Source organism: Anabrus simplex, chromosome 6 (assembly GCF_040414725.1).
Source record: "Anabrus simplex isolate iqAnaSimp1 chromosome 6, ASM4041472v1, whole genome shotgun sequence".
NCBI classification, from domain to species: domain Eukaryota; kingdom Metazoa; phylum Arthropoda; class Insecta; order Orthoptera; family Tettigoniidae; genus Anabrus; species Anabrus simplex.
Genome location: NC_090270.1, coordinates 107,496,466 through 107,514,142, shown reverse-complemented (window position 1 = coordinate 107,514,142; position 17,677 = coordinate 107,496,466). Strand labels below are relative to the sequence as shown.

Sequence of the window (17,677 nt, the reverse complement as noted above, 5' to 3'; positions counted from 1 at the left end):
AGACCTGGGCCTCCATCTCACAGTCAGATAGCTCCTCAATTCTAATCGCGTAGGCTGAGTGGACCTCGAACCAGCCCTCACATTCAGGTAAAAATCCATGACCTGGCCGGAAATCGAACCTGAGGCCTCCAGTTAAGAGGCAGGAACGCTACCCCTACACCACAGGGCCGGCAAAATCTCAGTATAGACCCTCCTAAAGCTGGTTTGTCAGATTCTAGGATCCTTATCTCAAAATGTTCAGTAAACATCCCCTACTTCCTGTTATACTTGTGTACGCTTTTACTGGAACACTCTTTAAACCACAATCAGGGCTGGACAAATTCCATGCACCCGGTCACCACGGCGACGAGAAAAGGCGTCTAAAATTTACGAACAAATTTAAATATTTCCTTCTTCATTAAAACTGCTGCAATACTATGAATCTACTTAGTTATAATCTTCACTGTAAACAATTAACATGAATCACCTAATGATGATGACTGTCTCCATGGTACAAGGGGTTCGATTCCTGCTGGGATCATGGATTTAAACCTTAACTAGTTGATTCATCTGACTCAGAGACTGGGTGACTTCAACATTAGACTTCCTTAAAGTTCGGGCCCCATCCTCACAGGCCGTCTATATGCGACAATTCGAAAGACGTGCAACAGGCCTCTGGAGGGCATACGCCATTAATAATTAATCAAATTATGATTAATATGAATGGTCCAGTCCGGCCCCGCGGTGTAGGGGGCAATGCGTCCGCATGTCACCCGGCGGCCCCGGGTTCGATTCCCGGCGGAGTCAGGAGTTTTTAATTGTAATGATTAATATCCCTGGCCTGGGGACTGGGTGTTTGTGACGTCCTTAATCTTCCTTTCCTCACACAAAACATTCCACACTACCGTCCTTCCAATTACACGCAGGTTCATACAGTATGGTGCCAGTAGGAGCAAAAGATCCACATGGGTCGACGCGCAGAACAAATAGCATTTTCATAAAAATATAAAAATAAAATATGAATGGCCCAAATCTAGAACTGACAAAATGAGCAGCGCATTTGCATTTTCAAACAAAGGTATACAGACATGTTAGGAGCGAACAGAAAGGGAACGGTGGTGATGACTAAGGGTCCAAACTGGCTAGACTATAGAGGAAAGCAAGTGATTTCTTTTTAATGCCTGGTTCCTAAGAAATTTTAAAGGGTGATAGATTCCTTCCGAACTAGATGCAGTGTCCTTCGTTGACAATATGTGCAAAGCTACTTTCCGCCAATATTCAGGCAGACTGTTTTACTCAGGACGCAGCAGTAATGCCATCTATCGGAGATGAGTGGCAGCAGAAGAGACAAAGCAAATCACAACAATGAGATATTAGAGCACCTTCCGTCTTTCATGACACCCTCTTGTCTTTTTCTTTTAAATTTACATTTTGGCATTTGGTCCGTAAGACCATGCAGCCAGCTGGTCAGAGAGCAACATCTTTACAACATGGGACCGTTCATGGCATTGTGACTAATTGGTGAGAGAAAGCCACGGTACAGGAACTTTGGTTGGATGAGAACAGTTTAAATACAGACTACAGAACAAATGTATCACAATATTAAATTGGCTTCACTTAAAAAAAAATTGGCTTTTGCTCGATATATACTGATGTCATAGCTGTTGATCAACGACGAGACGGAAGTGGGAAGTGGAACTTTGAGTACCCTCTTGTCTTATTCTTCAAGTGATTGTTCCTTCACTGTTTGTTTCTCGTTTTTTATAATCATCTCCACATTTTGTCCGTATCGGTACGGACCGATGAACATGCGGTTTTACACCTCAAGACAATCATGAAAAAATACATCGCCAATTAACACGAATAAACAATATTTCCATGTTAGCAATGCTTCGCGCCGATATGGACTAAGCAACAAATGTGTAAATTCATGAATTCTTTTATCATAGTCGGTACGGTAAAACTACAGTATAAAAAACATAAATGATTGGAACATGTATTCTCTATAAATTTTGTTACGGTATGTAATACTTTCCGACCGCCTCTGTGGTGTAGTGGTTAGTGTGATTAGCTACCACCCCCGGAGACCCGGGTTCGATTCCCGGCTCTGCCACGAAATTTGAAAAGTGGTACGAGGGCTGGAACGGGGTCCACTCAGCCTCGGGAGGTCAAATGAGTAGAGGTGCGTTCAATTCCCACCTCAGCCATCCTGGAAGTGGTTTTCCGTGGTTTCCCGCTTCTCCTCCAGGCAAATGCCGAGATGGTACCTAACTAAAGTCCACGGCTGCTTCCTTCCCTCTTCCTTGTCTATTCCTTCCGATCTTCCCATCCCCCCACAAGGCCCCTGTTCAGCATACCAGGTGAGGCCGCCTGAGCGAGGTACTGGTCATCCTCCCCACTTGTATCCCCCGACCCAGAGTCTGAAACCCCAGGACACTGCCCTTGAGACAATAGAGGTGGGATCCCTCCCTGAGTCCGAGGGAAAAACCGACCCTGAGGGTAAACAGATAAAGAAGGAAATTAATATTTTCCGATAGGACCAATAACAGAGGTACTAAAAAAAATTAGGCATCTTACCCTAAACTACCACTTAATCCAGCGTGAATAAAAATTATTTATAACCTAGATTGTAGCACCTTATTCCCAGATTTTACATACCGATTTTCATTAAATTTGGTTCACCCATTTTCTTGTGGTTTGGCGTTGATATGGACTTCGCAACATAAATTTAAATGCATGAATATCTCTGTTATCACAGACGGTACGGTGAAAGTGTATAAGACGTAAACGATCGGAAATTTAATTCTATATAACTTTAGTTATGTAGGCCTAGTATTTATCTATAGGACCATTAATAACATGAATATTTGAGAATTTCTCTACTATTTTTTTACAAGTTGCTTTACGTCGGTGGTGGTGGTGGTGGTGATTTTTGTTTTAAGAGGAAGTACAGCGGGGTAATCATCCTCTGCTTTACGTCGCATCGACACAGATAGATATCCCGACGATGGGGCAGGAAGGGGCTAGGAGTGGGAAGGAAGTGGCCGTGGCCTTAATTAAGGTACAGCCCCAGCATTTGCCTGGTGTTACACTGGAATACCACGTAAAACCATCTTCAGGGCTGCCGACAGTGGGATTCGAATCCACTATCTCCCGAATTACATTTTAGGCCTTCCCCTAAACTACCATTTCACTGAGCGTGAATAAAATTATATATAGCCTAGATTGTACTGCCCGGCTCATTGGCTGAATGGTCAGCGTTAAGGCCTTCGGTTCAGAGGGTCCCAGGTTCGATTCCCGACCCGGTCAGGGATTTTAATCTCCTCTGATTAATTCTTCTGGCGCGGGGACTGAGTGTTTGTGTTTGTCCCAACACTTTCCTCTTCACATTCAGACAATAAACCACACTACCAACCACCACAGAAACACGCAATAGTGTTTACATACCACCATATAGGGTTGGCGTCAGAAAGGGCATCCGGCCGTAAAACAAAGGTCAAATCCACATGTGCTACACAGTTCGCAGCCGCGACCCCACAGGTGTGAGAAAAGCGGTAGAATAATAATAATAATAATAATAATAATAATAATAATAATAATAATAATAATAAGAAGAAGAAGAAGAAGAAGAAGAAGAGTAGGAGCCCAGATTGTAGAGCCACATTTCCCGACTTTACATACCGATTTTCATTAAATTCTCTTTAGCCATTTTCTCGTGATGCCCGTACATAAATACAGACAGCCAGACAGAAATGACGGAAAATTAAAACATGCATTTCCTTGTTACTGTGGACACGACCGATACCGAAATACAATTATTTTTAAATTCTGAGCAATGTACAGACAAAACTCCTATTATATATATTTGTCCAGCCCTAATCATAATCAGCTGATCCAAAGTTTGGGGTTTTTCGTTTATTTTGTTTTGTTTAGACAAAGAGCTACTAAGCACACACTACGAATATTTATATTTCCAGCTTGCCGCCGACTACATAAACCCAACCAAACCCCATGGCACAACATCCCAAAAGGGCCATGGCCTACTAAGCGACCACTGCTCAGCCTGCAAGCCGGTAGATTACGAGGTAGCATTTGGTCCGCACGACGAACCCTCTCGGCCGATTTTCTTGGCTTTCTAGACTGCCGACTAAATAAGCAAAATATTAATTACTCAATTACCTGGTGACAACAATGTCGAGATCCAAGTAGGTACCGCCGAACTTCCAGAGGGTGAGAAAGCGGAGAACATCGCTAGCGTGAGATCTGGGCCACCTGCTGGTCTGCAGCGCACCTCTCCGGTACCAGTCTTCAAGCGGAGACCCTGCGATGTAGCGATCCAGGCTCACATGTCTGATACGCACGTTGGGATATGTTAACAACTGTCTCACAACACCACTCCACTGAGATACGTTCGCGTTCTTGATAGGGGATGCAAACAGTAAATACACATCCAAATCGGGATTCATCTTGGCGGCAGACTCCACCGCGCATGCCTGGCGCGGCGTCAATACCAGTTTCCCTTTAATACTGGAAGCGCAAGAGGTTTCATGAAAAAATATGCTTTTCCCCTTAGTTGGCATTTCACTAGACGAACTAACATCCTCCAAATCATTATTTATCTCGTCTCGGTAACATGCTATGCCACTATTACTGTCACTGACAGTGTCATTGACACCCACTAATAGCAAGATGGGACCTGCCGCGCGATAAAATGCATTATTGTCAATACTTGCCACCCAGAAAGTTATTAAAAGAGCCGTACCACTTACGCACAATGTACTTGCCACTGTCGTTCTACGCATTTTTCTAGCTGGACAGCGTACTCTCAGTATCCAGACGAGTAAAGTCTCACCAACAGACATGAATAACAAAAATATAGAAATTCAAACCCAAATCTCGTTGAAAAGGTTTAAACCCCTTTTTAAACATTAATATTACAAGGTAAAAATTGTATTACACACTGTGCCCATGATCTGTTCCATTATGTTGCTTTAATAAGGCGAGTAATTAATTTACTTTTAAGAATATATCATGGGCTATCATACCTTCTTCTATCATCGTGATATTTGTTTATTATTAAGGCACAATAAAATAATATGTGTTTGTTTCGTTTACAATGTATTACTCGATCACACTGTTAGTGAGGTACGGATCACCGGTGTACTTCCGTTTGTCATAATGCACAATCAGAGCGAACCACTGACCTCGCCAGCATCATACACACGCCAGGTGGATTCTGGCTGCCACATCTCGGCTAGCCTGACACTCGCAGTCCAGCTCCTATCCCAACTGACTCGCTCCCGTTCCATCACACCAGGTTGGGCCTTTGTTAAACGCAGAGCGCATGCGCCCTGCAAGGGGATACCAGCCAGTCCTCGTTGAGGGTAATTCAGTTAGGTGTTAGGGTGGTGGAACCGGGCTCATTACATCCCTTTCTTAGAGGAATCTGGAACAACTCTTTATACCTCTACTCTTTCATTTACAATACAATGAAGTACTAAAGGGGGTTATCATTCTCTGCCAGATCCGGTTACAGGAATGCATCACATTTACCCAGTAGCGGCGATTGGGAATTAGAAGTTGGGAGCGGGGGGCAAAAGTTATAGACAACAAAATGTACCGGTAGTCTGGGGAATATAGTGCGGGGTAGACATTAAAATTGAAAGAAAATAGCTACAAAATGATAAGTTTTGGTGCTCTCTGAGCGAGTTTCGACAGAGAAGTAAAGGCTGACAGTTTGGTGTCTTAACTGTGATAATAATAGTTCCGTGACATTTTGATTCAGTTCTATACAATAAAACTTTCACCGAAGGAACTATTACAAATGTGCGCATCTAAGGTTCTGTGCCATTAGATAGTTATCACTATACTCCGCACGGCTCTACTTCTAAATTAACGTTTTGGCAGATTTTGGCTACGTCTGGTGATTATGCGCTGAAGCATAGGCATCCAACCAATCCCAATCTGCCATTCATATCGATTTATATCGGCAGAGCACGATCTCGAAACCCAGTTGCCAACTTTAATATTTACATTCGCCACGTGGTTAACCTATCTCACGCGAAGCCCATCAAATTATCAAGACAAGACAAGACAAGACAAGACAAGACAAGACAAGACAAGACAAGACAACTTATCTCGCTCAGCGTGTATGGTACTTGGTACGCTTCGCGATCTTTTGCATTTTCCTTTAGTAATTAGTGTGTTTTTCATATTGTTGGAGGGTTCTAGTGACTGAGATCAGTGGAGTGCTCCCTTTGTAGGCCATAACCTCCTTCCTGTGCCAGCCATTAGCGGAGGGTGATGTTTTATTTCCTCATTCTCTTTTATTCTTAATAATATAATATTCTCTTATTAGTGTCAGATGTTGTTAGTAAGTGTAGTTTTTGTGAATTTGTTTTCAATCCATATTCATTAGTTTTTCTGAGTACGGTATTACATTTTACAAGGGCTGTTTACCGCGGTCGTATTACATCACCTGTTCTCGCGGGCGTAGCGCGCTGGCATCAGAGGAAAGGCGATGCTCATTTGTTCTGCGAAACTTCAAGTTAGAAGTAAGGCCGTGCGGAGTATAGAGCCCAGATTTCCATGCAAATGCATGTTTTTAAATAAGATAGTTACACTTCTCAAACTTTGCAAATATGCCATCCTCGAAGTGGTTTTCCGTGGTTTGCCACTTCTTCCCCAGGCAAATGGCGGGAAGATACTTAATTTAAGGATACGGCCGCTTTCTTCCCTCTTCCCTTTCTATCCGTTCCAATCTTCTCGTTCCCTCACAAATCCCTGTTCAGCATAGCAGGTGAGGCCACCCACTTGTATACCCCCAACCCAAAGTCTCACGCTCCAGGACACTGCCCTTGAGGCGGTACGGGTGGGATCCTTCGCTGAGTCCGAGGGGAAAAACCAACCCTGGAGGTTAAACGAATTGAGAAAGAAAGAAAGAAAGAAAGAAAGAAAGAAAGAAAGAAAGAAAGAAAGGAAGAAAGAAAGAAATATTTTTAATATAAAGAAATTTAAAAATAATTATGTAACAGACAACAGGGTTTAAATAACATTGCTTTTTTATCATTCCTTGTTTTAGGTGGCTAAAATGGAATCAAAATGTAATTTTTCTCCAGTCCCCCCCCCTCCCCCCACCTCGCCCCCTTTATCACCGCTATTGCATTTACCTGAGGTGGCTGTTTAAGTAAGTTAGATGTAGAAACACTTTCCATACAAGGGTTGCTTCAGAAAAGACATCCGGCCGTAAAACATGACCAAATGTGCTGAACTCGCGACCACAAAGATGTGGGAAAAGCGGCGGAAGAGGACGAATAAGTAGAAGTAATTTATAATTAGAAGCTGTCTAGATGAGACAGAAAAGGCGTGGCTCGTTCACCCGGAATGAGTTAGGTTCTATTCCCTGTCGGGAAGACGAACGATTTAAGAAACACGATTCCCACTTGTAGAGAAGCACATGACCCTGAGGTTCACTCAGCCTATACCAAAAATGAGTACCATGTTCATTTCTAGGGGCAAAGGCGGCCGCACGTAGAGCTAACTATAGTGCCTCTTACTCTTTCTTCCCTGTTAATAATGAAAGTAGTGATTTATAGCTATTTTCTAACTGGTGGGGTCGATTCAGTGTCGCTAAAAATACGTTTAGGGACCCTACTTGCCGATACGAATTCTTATAGTTCCTGTTAATCTTGCAGGTTGGCACTATGTAGTCATGATTTTTTTCGTGACTTGCGAGATTAAACGTAGGCTACTACCACTGCCGTATTATTGCAAGTAATCAGCTTCATTTTCCGTATCTAGTTCTAATCACAGAGACTTACAATAATTGAAAATCTTCCACCTTTTTGATACAATTGGAGTTTAACAGCATAAGGTATGGAACCATTTTATACATTTATTATGTAAAGACACATGTTTTCATTATAAAAACAAATCCCTATTTTCCTCATTTCATTTCAGAAATTGAGACGAAGCTCCCTTCTCAAAAAGTGAACGGCAATCAGCTTCATAGTTCCGCATTAGACTCAAGTTAGGGCACATTAAGCAAGCTCAATATCGGTTCATTTGCCCCAACCTCCTTCCATACACTATTGGAAATACCATTCACACCTCCTGCAGCCTTGGGTCTAGCATTTTTTAATACTGTAATTACCTCTTGCCTTGTTATCTCCCCATCCAATATTGTAATGACTACTTCCACTTCCCTTCCTATATGTGACTTGTCTGTTTCTCTACCCAATTTCCTCTCCCCTTCTAAAAGCCTTTAAAAATGCCTAACCCACTCGTTTTCTCCTATTTTATCCCCCTTCCCTACCGGTTTCGTTCTTCTAATCTTGTTTATTGATCCCCAAATCCTCTCAAATTTCTTCTCTCTACAATATATATTTATTTTTTCAGCTTGCGCCTGCTGCCATCCTCTTTTCTTCTCATTCAATACCTCCTTATATTCCCTTCTCAATTTACAATATTCCTTCCTTTTTTCTTGCACACCATCCTTCCTAAACTCCGCTAGGGCTCTCATTACAACCTCGCGTTTTTTCTTGCAGTCTTCATCAAACCATCCATTCATTTTATTCTTTTTTTACCCTACCCTTCTCCTCACTTTCTTCCCCACCCTCCATTCAGGGAGTTCTATTAATTTTAGCACGTTATCCATATCATTACCTTCTGCCGCCCTTTCAATTCCTACCCTTAATATATCTCCCTCCTCTTTCAAATGCCGTCTTAATTTCTCTTTAGTATTATCATCCCATACATACTTCCATCCTCCATTCCTATATCTCTCCCTACTTTCGTCCATCTTTCCCTTCTCATCAGCAACCAAAGTTCTCACTTTTATTTTGATAGGCATATGTTCCGTTAACCCACATTCTAACACCTCAAAACTTATTATTCTCCTTAACGCTATCTCTGAGCTTATTCCTATATCCACTACACTCCCTCCATTTGTTGTAATATACGTCAAATCTCCCACACTATCCCCCTTCATCCACCCATTTAAAATAAATAAATGTTCTATAGCACATAACTCTAATAACCTTTCTCCATAACTATTTACACCATTATCCTTACTCTTTCTTTGCAGTTCCCCGTCTACTTTTACTTCTGTCCCGTATACCGGTACCCTATTGCTCACTCTCGCATTCCAATCCCCCAATAAAATAATCCCATCTTCTACATACATTCCTTTAATTGTGTTTATTTCTTCAATCAGTTCGTCGAAAAAATGTTTAATTGCTAAAACTGAATCACTCGGATGGTTATAATGCAGTGCCAGACAAATTGCTTCCGCTGCCCCCTTCCCCATTTTTACTCTCAACCACACTACCCCTTCTACCCTAGTCTGTAACGTCTCCACCCATTCAGCTATCTCATTTCTTATTAAAACTACTATGCCCCCTGGGTTTCGGCCCCTCTTCCCTATTTTTTTCTTAACACGTTAACTACTCTATAACCGTCCCATGTAATTTCAACCCCCTTCCCTAACCACGTCTCTACTGAGCCGTAACCTCCCGGCCCATAATAATAATTGGAATATTATTTGACCAAATATGTGAAATTTATTCATAAAAGTTATAGTCTAACATGTTAAAGCATCGTACCCTAAGATAGCTGATACCGGATGTTGAGCAAGACAGTAAGTCGCTGGATATTGCTTCATATTTCCGTATGACCGTGAGAAAAGATCGCGTACCCAAGCGTTGGCAAGCATCGACATGTGTATTAGATGCTGACCAAGCAAGATATTTCAGCCAATGGGAATTTAGGGATTTGGCAAGCCTGGAGGCTACACCGCGCCAAATATTAATTCCAGGATGACCAACGTGCTCTGTGGATAATGTCAGTTTCTGTAGATAATCGGTTTTCCACAGTTTCTGTAGTCAGATATATTTGGAAATGTATTATAAAAATTGGTGGAAGAAATTTGCTAGTGTTTGAGCTGTGTTCTGTAAATATATCATAATAAGTATTGTGTCATTATAGATGACGAACTCTCTGATTGGTGGTTGATTCAGACACCCGGGAACCCCAACATTATTGGCGTCACCGAAGCCTCCTCAGTAACCCCTAGCTCAAGAGAGCGTCATTCCGTAGCAAAGATTTGAACAGTGCGGATGCATTAACTCTGTGACTGGTGATCGTGATTAACGTGGTGTTATTCCAGTAATAGTAACTGGTTCTCATTGATACTTCAAATTGTGCAGTCGCAATATTTACTGTACTTGAGTAAATGAAATAGTATAATTTTGGCAGAGTTTACTGTAAATCGATAAAGACGGTGTTCAGTGACCGCTGAGTAACAAGTGTAGTGGAAACGTGCTATTGTTTGACTATTCCGCGACGAGCGCGTATTCGCGTGGAACTTCCGTACCGAACCGTGGGCTGCTTTTTAAACTGTATTTTTACCCTTTAAGTGAAGTGTGTTATATATATGTGAATCAGTGTGTTTAGCTGATCTGGTAAATAGAAGGGTATTTCGGCTCGCAGCAGTAAGCAGCGAAGAGATTATCAACTATAGTCTTCTGTGTTCCAGTGAATTATTTTCCAGCAAGATGATGGATACGCCTGCAGAGGAAGGAAGTGCTTTCACACATGTTAATCCCAAAAGCAGTGGGGATGTAAGCTGCTATCCTGGTATCCCGAGAGTCATGTAAAGTAAGGCGCATGTATTATTTATGGCATGATATGTAAGTTATGTTAAGGTACTAGGGCAGTGTAGATAGAATTTTTATTTTCATTTAAAGTAAGCCTGACGGCAGGTGTTTGTTTAACTTTGTTTCTATGATAGATTCGGATACGAGAGTAATGCATGTTTATTTTATTTTCATTTTGCTTTATGAGTAGATGTTTGGGAAAATGAGGGATTGATAGGATCAGTTGTTGTTTATTTGTGTATATTACTTAGCGTAGGATATTCCGAGTTTTCCTTAAATATATGCTAGAAGGGCTAGATCGACAGGTTCATTTTTATATTACGTCAAACACGTATCAATTCATTTTATTTCGGTTATTCAGATAGACAGGTATAGCTATTTTGCATGATGCATGGTTTTACAGAAGCTGCCAGAAGGAGCTGCAGAACGTCGTTGTTAAAATAAGATCTTTGAAGTTAAGTTGGATTTTGTTTGCCTGATGGTCTGCCAAGGATTCGAACTGCGTCTCATTATGTGGAAAGGCCAGTGGTATTCATGAGGAATAATGAGATATTAATTGCATGCTGAATTATAATGTATTGGTGCAGGCTGATTGTATGCCTGACAAGATAAAGAGTATTGTGCAGATGTGTGTGCCTGCCTAGTGTCTTCTGAGTGTATTGTGATCAGAATGGACAGTGTTAATTCTAGACTATTGAGTCTGATGTTGTTAAATGGCCCAAGCATGCTAAGAAGGAATGAATATACGTGAGTTTCCGTGTAGTTGATGAAAGGCGTTATCTCATGGCAAGCTGGTTCCTGGCCTGTGTTTATCGGTATGTGTGAAAGAGACAGTATTTCCTTGTGGCGGCCTCGGGAGACAAAATCCAATCTTTAGCATAGTGGAGTTCAACATTTCTTTACAGCTCGTAATCTACCCGGAAGTACATGACGGATGACCGCGCTGTTGAGCGCTCAAACGCAGCAGAAGGAGGCAATGTTGCCCATTGCTTTCTTCATGATATCAAGAGTTATTATTATGTTTTTCACTTACAGGATGATGTTTACATTATTATTTGTGATTGTATACCTTGTCTCGTTGTTTTTAAAGGGAACAGCCCGAGTGCTGAAGTATTGTTGGTTTATCTAGTTCTGTCTAGATCTTTTGCTGTGAACCGGGATTCACATTAGAAGCAGTGTAGTATTTAAGACTTTACTCGATATCCGATGTATAGATATGTTTAGTTTGATTTTGAATTGTTGTAAATATAGTGTAGGATTTGCCCCTAGTATTTTGCATAACTTACCTAGTGTCCATTGCGTCTTAATTATTTTTCTATTCGTCGTAACTTTTCTGTATAATGTAACTTTTATTTAATTGTAATTTCGGCGACTCTCGGGATTAACTTAACTTTGAAACCGTATCGTTGGGATGCTATAGTGTGAAACTCCATACGGAAATACCACATGGCAGTGTTTGCGTACACTTGTTGCCATACAACATAAACATTGGACTATTAGAAGAAATTCAGTCTTGATTTATATAAATGTTCTTTGTTGAACTTGTTTTTTTTTAATGTCAATTTGTATCATCATTCAATTAACGTTTTTTTTCAATACTTTGAGTTCATTTTTTACAAATTATTATTTTTCATGATTCAATTATTTTCGGGTGATTTGATCGAGGATATTTATTAATAAATCCATCTTACCCCCTATGTTTGTTTCTCATTCGTGTTATACCTCCATTTCCTGTCATTGATTGCTATTTTAGAGTAGAACTTCGACTTTTATCCTGACCCAATCGACAACCAACCCACTCTCTGCCCAACCCTGAGTTAGTCGGATGTTCATACAGGAATGGAGGCATCGTCCTAGAGGGTATTTACCCCTGGGTACGGTACACTACTAGAGCAATAATCACAAAATCTTTCACTAAATCCACAATTTCCTTATTCCCTAACTTCCCCATCAACCCCTCAATATTCAGTACCCCTATCACCATATCTAGTTATTTATTTCCTCCCCCTCCCTCCCTCCCTATACTTCTGCATTTCACCACTTCCCCCTTACTTCTCGTGATTCTTTCTTTTGACTGCACCCCATCCCTCTCTTTCTTCTCACCCCCATCCTTCCCCTTTTCCGTGCCAGAGCCTTTTTTCCCACCCCATAGATCTTTTAAACTTAACGATCTCGCCTTATTCAACGTCTGCTTTCTCTCCAGATTTCTTTCTGCATTTCTCTTATTCGGGGAGGTTGAGTCACTACCCTGACTCCTTTCCCTTCCCGTCACCTCTTCACTACCTATATCCACTTCACTTCGGTCTAGTGTCCTACTTGTTGATTCACTCCTTCCTGGGTTGTTCTGACTCACCAAGGACTCTGCTGTCTCCGCTACCTGCCCGCTGACACCGCAGTCCCATCTTCTCTCTTCCTTCTCCGTGCTGATGTCGCCCTGCTCTCGATTTCTGCAACTCATTTCCTCCTCACATTTTTCCATTCTCAGCAGTTCCTCCTGTGTCCACGATCGCGACCAATTTCTGCCTGAAGTTACCAGACACCTCCCCACTATCTTGACTCGCAATCCCTGCGCTCTAGCACGCCACATATGCCGTTTATAGACATCCAACCGCATCCTGTCTTCTTTCTCTATCTCAGCCTTCAAATAAATGTTCGATCCTTTCAAATTTCCAGCATTCCTCAGAATTAAATCAGCCATCAGGGTTGATATTAACTTCACCGGCCTATGTCCCTTGTTCCTTCCCACGCTATATATATCATCTATATCAACTTCAGAGAAGTTTATCTTCATTTTGTTCGAAACTATCTCCACCACTTTTAATACTCATTCCACTTTTGATTCTGTTCCTTCCTCAGGTACACCATACACAAACACATTTTTCCTTGCTGATTCGTTCCTCGCTAACCTCACTTCTCTCTTCATTGCTGTTAATTCCTCTTCCAGTACCACCACCTTCTTTTTCAAGCTCCCTACCTCATCTTCTATCTCCGCTAACTTGTCATTTACACCTCCAATTTCTTCTTTTATAAATTTTTTTAAGTCCTTCATCTCCTTCATTTGGGTTGCCTGGTGTTCCTGCATCATTTCCTTTATTTCTTCTCCTTTGCTCTCTTCCTTCACCACTCTCTTGATCTCTTCAATCTCCTCCCAACCGAACGGTCCCTGGTTTGGACCCGGGTTCTTTTCTATACCTCCTACCACCAGCAGCGTCGCAATAACCGTCGCACACTACATAATCTCCAACAGTCCTTTATAGCCACTAATTTCTCTTCCTCTCTCAGCTCCACCTTCCTTCCAACACCGCCTTGCACCATGCCATCTTCCAGTTCTTAGCCTGTATTGCTGTAGCGTTATTCCCATATTGCGCACCTCAGCTCACTCACACGTCCGCACTTCCCGATGTCTCGCTCGTGACTGAGTGAACTCCATAGCTGCAGAACAATTATCACCAGTTCAACACGGAACACTAGTTTTCGCCAGGTATCAATTATAGCAATGTACTCTAAAGGCATCTATCTATCGTCGTACCGGGTGGATCTTCACCTCTTCTGCTCCTGAATTCCAACCTTCCTTGGTCGTCCGTGCACGTGTCACTGTTTGACGTACTCATGCTTAGTAATTTCCTGGAATTTTTGGCGTTCCGTGCAAATGTCAACACATTCCATCTCCGTGCAAGTGTCTCTCCGTGCAAGTGTCAAAACTTCGGTTTTGACTTCAGGTCAATAGCAAATGTCAAGAAGCGAGCTGAAATATTTACACCAGGCAAACACCGACGAATTGCGGTTATAGTAATGCGTATATTAAAATACAAGCAGAAATATGTAACATTAAATTGAGTGAGGATGAGAGAGAGTGTCTATTACCGAGCTCGATAGCTGCAGTCGCTTAAGTGCGGCCAGTATCCAGTATTCGGGAGATAGTAGGTACGAACCCCACTGTCGGCAGCCCTGAAAATGGTTTTCCATGGTTTCCCACTTTCACACGAGACAAATGTTGGGACTGTACTTTAATTAAGACCACGGCCACTTCCTTCCCACTCTTAGGCATTTCCTATCCCATCGTCGTCATAAGACCTATTTGTGTCGGTGCGATGTGAAGCAATTAAAAAAACCATTTTACATTGAGGTTAGTTTGTTGGTGGTTATTTCTGGTGATTTCTGTACGTAACTAGTCAAGTTGACAGCGGTGATGAGCCATTAAAAAAAGACAATAGGGGGGCGATATTTGTATAGCCTTACCTGCCGCGTGCTATACTCATTTCCGCTTAGTGCCAAGTTTACGGGTAGTGGAAGCCTTGACCTTCCACTCCTACAAGGGCCTTCACAAGGCCTGTACGGAGAAGTTTTAGAGTATTTTATCATTACGATCCGACTCCCTGGCTGAATGGTCAGCATTGCGGCTTTCGGTTCAGAAGGTCTCGGGTTTGTTCCGGGCCGGATCGAGGATTTTAATAGGGTCTGGTCAATTCCTCTGACTCGGTGACCGGGTGTTTATGTTTGTACCAATATATTCCTCTACATAAGAAGCAAGGAAAAGGAAAACAACGTTACTTTCTGCACTCAATATACACTACCAACCACCACAGAAAAACGCAACTAAGAATACAATCCTGAACATAGTTCAGTAGAGGAGGTCAAAATATGGGCTAATGTTGATGATGACATGGCGTATGGCTTTTAGTGCCGGGAGTGTCCGAGGACAAGTTCAGCTCGCCAGACGCAGGTCTTTTGATTTGGCTCCCGTAGGCGACCTGCGCGTTGTGATGAGGATGAAATGGTGAAGACGGCACATACACCCATCCCCCGTGCCAGGAAAATTAACCAATTAAGGTTAAAATTCCCGACCCTGCCGGGAATCGAACCCGGGACCCCTGTGACCAAAGGCCAGCACATTCACCATTTAGCCATGGAGCCGGACAGTCCGGTGGTATTTGATGGTGCTCAAATACGTCAGCGTCGTGTCAGTAGATTTACTGGCACATAAAAGAACTCCTGTGGGACTAAATTCCGGCACCTCGGCGTTTCCGAAAATCGTAAAAGAGTACTTAGTGGGACTTAAATCCAATAACACTGATTATGAACATTGCTACCATTTCCTATGATTACCTTGAACGTTTTCAAGTTTTATATTTTAGCGCATGACTTTTAGTGCCGGTAGTATCCGAGGACATTTTCGGCACGCCAGATCTGTAGCTCCTTTTCCCGGAAAATACCATGGGAGTGAACTACATCTATTACTGTGTGAGAGTGTTGTATGTGGGTGTAATTGTAATTGTACGGGCTAGAAATGGGAAGGAAGTGGTCGTAGCCATATGAAAACAACCATCACGGCATTTGGCTGGAAATGAAAATGGGAAACCAATGAAAAATCATTTTCGGGGATGGCCGAGTGGGGATTCGAACTCAGCCATCTCCCTAAATAGCCTTAACAAGCAGTGCCGTAATGCACTGAGATAACCTGTTTGGTAGCTTCTCCCAGAAATGGAAACGCAGCTCCATATACGGGCATGTTGTACAATAGAATGTAAACGCATCACCATATTTCGTGTTGTAAAAAACTAACAGTTTCCCGCAGCAAATTCTTCAAAAGCAAGTTAGCAAGATTCTGCTCTGTCATTTCTGTTTCCCGAAAATCCAGGGACTGAACTTCATAATCCCCAAGAACTGTGTTTCTAGATAATGTAACTGTAAAATAAATATAATCACCGGGCTAAGTGGCTCAGGCGGTTGAAGCGCTGGCCTACTGACCCCTACTTGGCCGCTAGGGGCCTTTGTGTTCTTGACCGTCTTAAATCAGACCTTCATTACCCACAACATATCACTCTGCAAACCGCCCGACTACTTGGCTGAATGGTCAGCGTTGAGACCATCCGTTCAGAGGGTCCCGGGTTCCCGGCAGGGTCGGGGATTTTAATCGCGTCTGATTAATTCCGGGACTGTGTGTTTGTGTTTGTCCCAACACTTTCCACTTCATATTCAGACAATACATTACACTAACAACTATCGCAGAAACACGCAATTGTGATTACATCCCTCCATATAGGGTTGGCATCAGGAAGGGCATCCAAACATGGTCAAATCTACGTCTGCGATACAGTTCGCACCCGCGGCCCACGCGTGTGGGAAACACATCTTTTTTTTTTTTTTTTTTTTTTTGCTATTAGCTTTACGTCGCACCGACACAGATAGGTCTTATGGTGACGATGGGGCAGGAAAGGCCCAGGAATGGGAAGGAAACGGCCAAGGCCTTAATTAAGGTACAGCCCCAGCATTTTCCTGGCAGGGAAATGGGAAACCACGGAAAACCATTTTCAGGGCTGCCGACAGTGGGATTCGAACCCACTATCTCCTGGATGCGAACTCACAGCTGGGTGCCCCTAACTGCACGCGCAACTCGCCCGATGTGGGAAAAGCAGTAGAACAGTAATAACAATAAAAAGACATCCCATTACAAAACACCACAGAAACACACACAATAACGAATACCTACTTCCACATATATATGGCGTCAGGAAAGGCATCTGGCCGTAAAAATAGACTTAATCAACATTTGCTTGCATTCGGGACATAGTGGGTTCGAACACCACTGCCAGCCCAAGACTGTAAAGAGAGTCGCTATGAAGATCGTTTCGGCACCCGTCAGCATTTTAAAAAATATTAACCCAATACTTGCCTTTCTTTTACACTGAAAGGAAGAGATCAGTCCCCCTCTGTGGTGTAGTGGTTAGTGTGATTAGCCGCCACCCCCGAAGGCTCGAGTTCGATTCCCGGCTCTGCCGCGAAATTTAAAAAGTGGTACGAGTGCTGGGACGGAGTCTACTCAGCCTCGGGAGGTCAAATGAGTAGAGGGATATTCGATTCCCACCTTAGCCATCCTCGAAGCGTTTCCGCGTTTTCCACTTCTCCAGGTAAATGCTGGGATGTTACTTTCCTTAAGGCCACGGCCGCTTTCTTCCCACGTCCTTGTCTATCCCTTCCAATCTAATCATCACCCCCGCATAGCAGGCGAGGCTGCCCGGGCGAGGTACTGGTCATCCTTCCCA

At 42.7% G+C, this 17,677-nt stretch overlaps 1 protein-coding gene across 2 annotated transcripts in view; it reads right to left on the bottom strand.

The window, feature by feature from the left end:
- alpha4GT1 (alpha1,4-galactosyltransferase 1) overlaps positions 1-17,677 on the bottom strand; it is a 445,964-nt gene that overhangs the window by 199,168 nt on the left and 229,119 nt on the right. Inside the window, exon 1 of one of the 2 annotated variants that reach the window (XM_067149066.2) lies at positions 4,159-4,604. The exons of the other annotated variant lie outside the window; for it this stretch is intronic. Coding sequence (XP_067005167.1) covers positions 4,159-4,559 — 401 coding nt within the window. The 5' untranslated portion in view covers positions 4,560-4,604. Of the gene's footprint in view, positions 1-4,158; positions 4,605-17,677 lie in introns of those variants that run through there. 2 annotated transcript variants of the gene reach the window in all.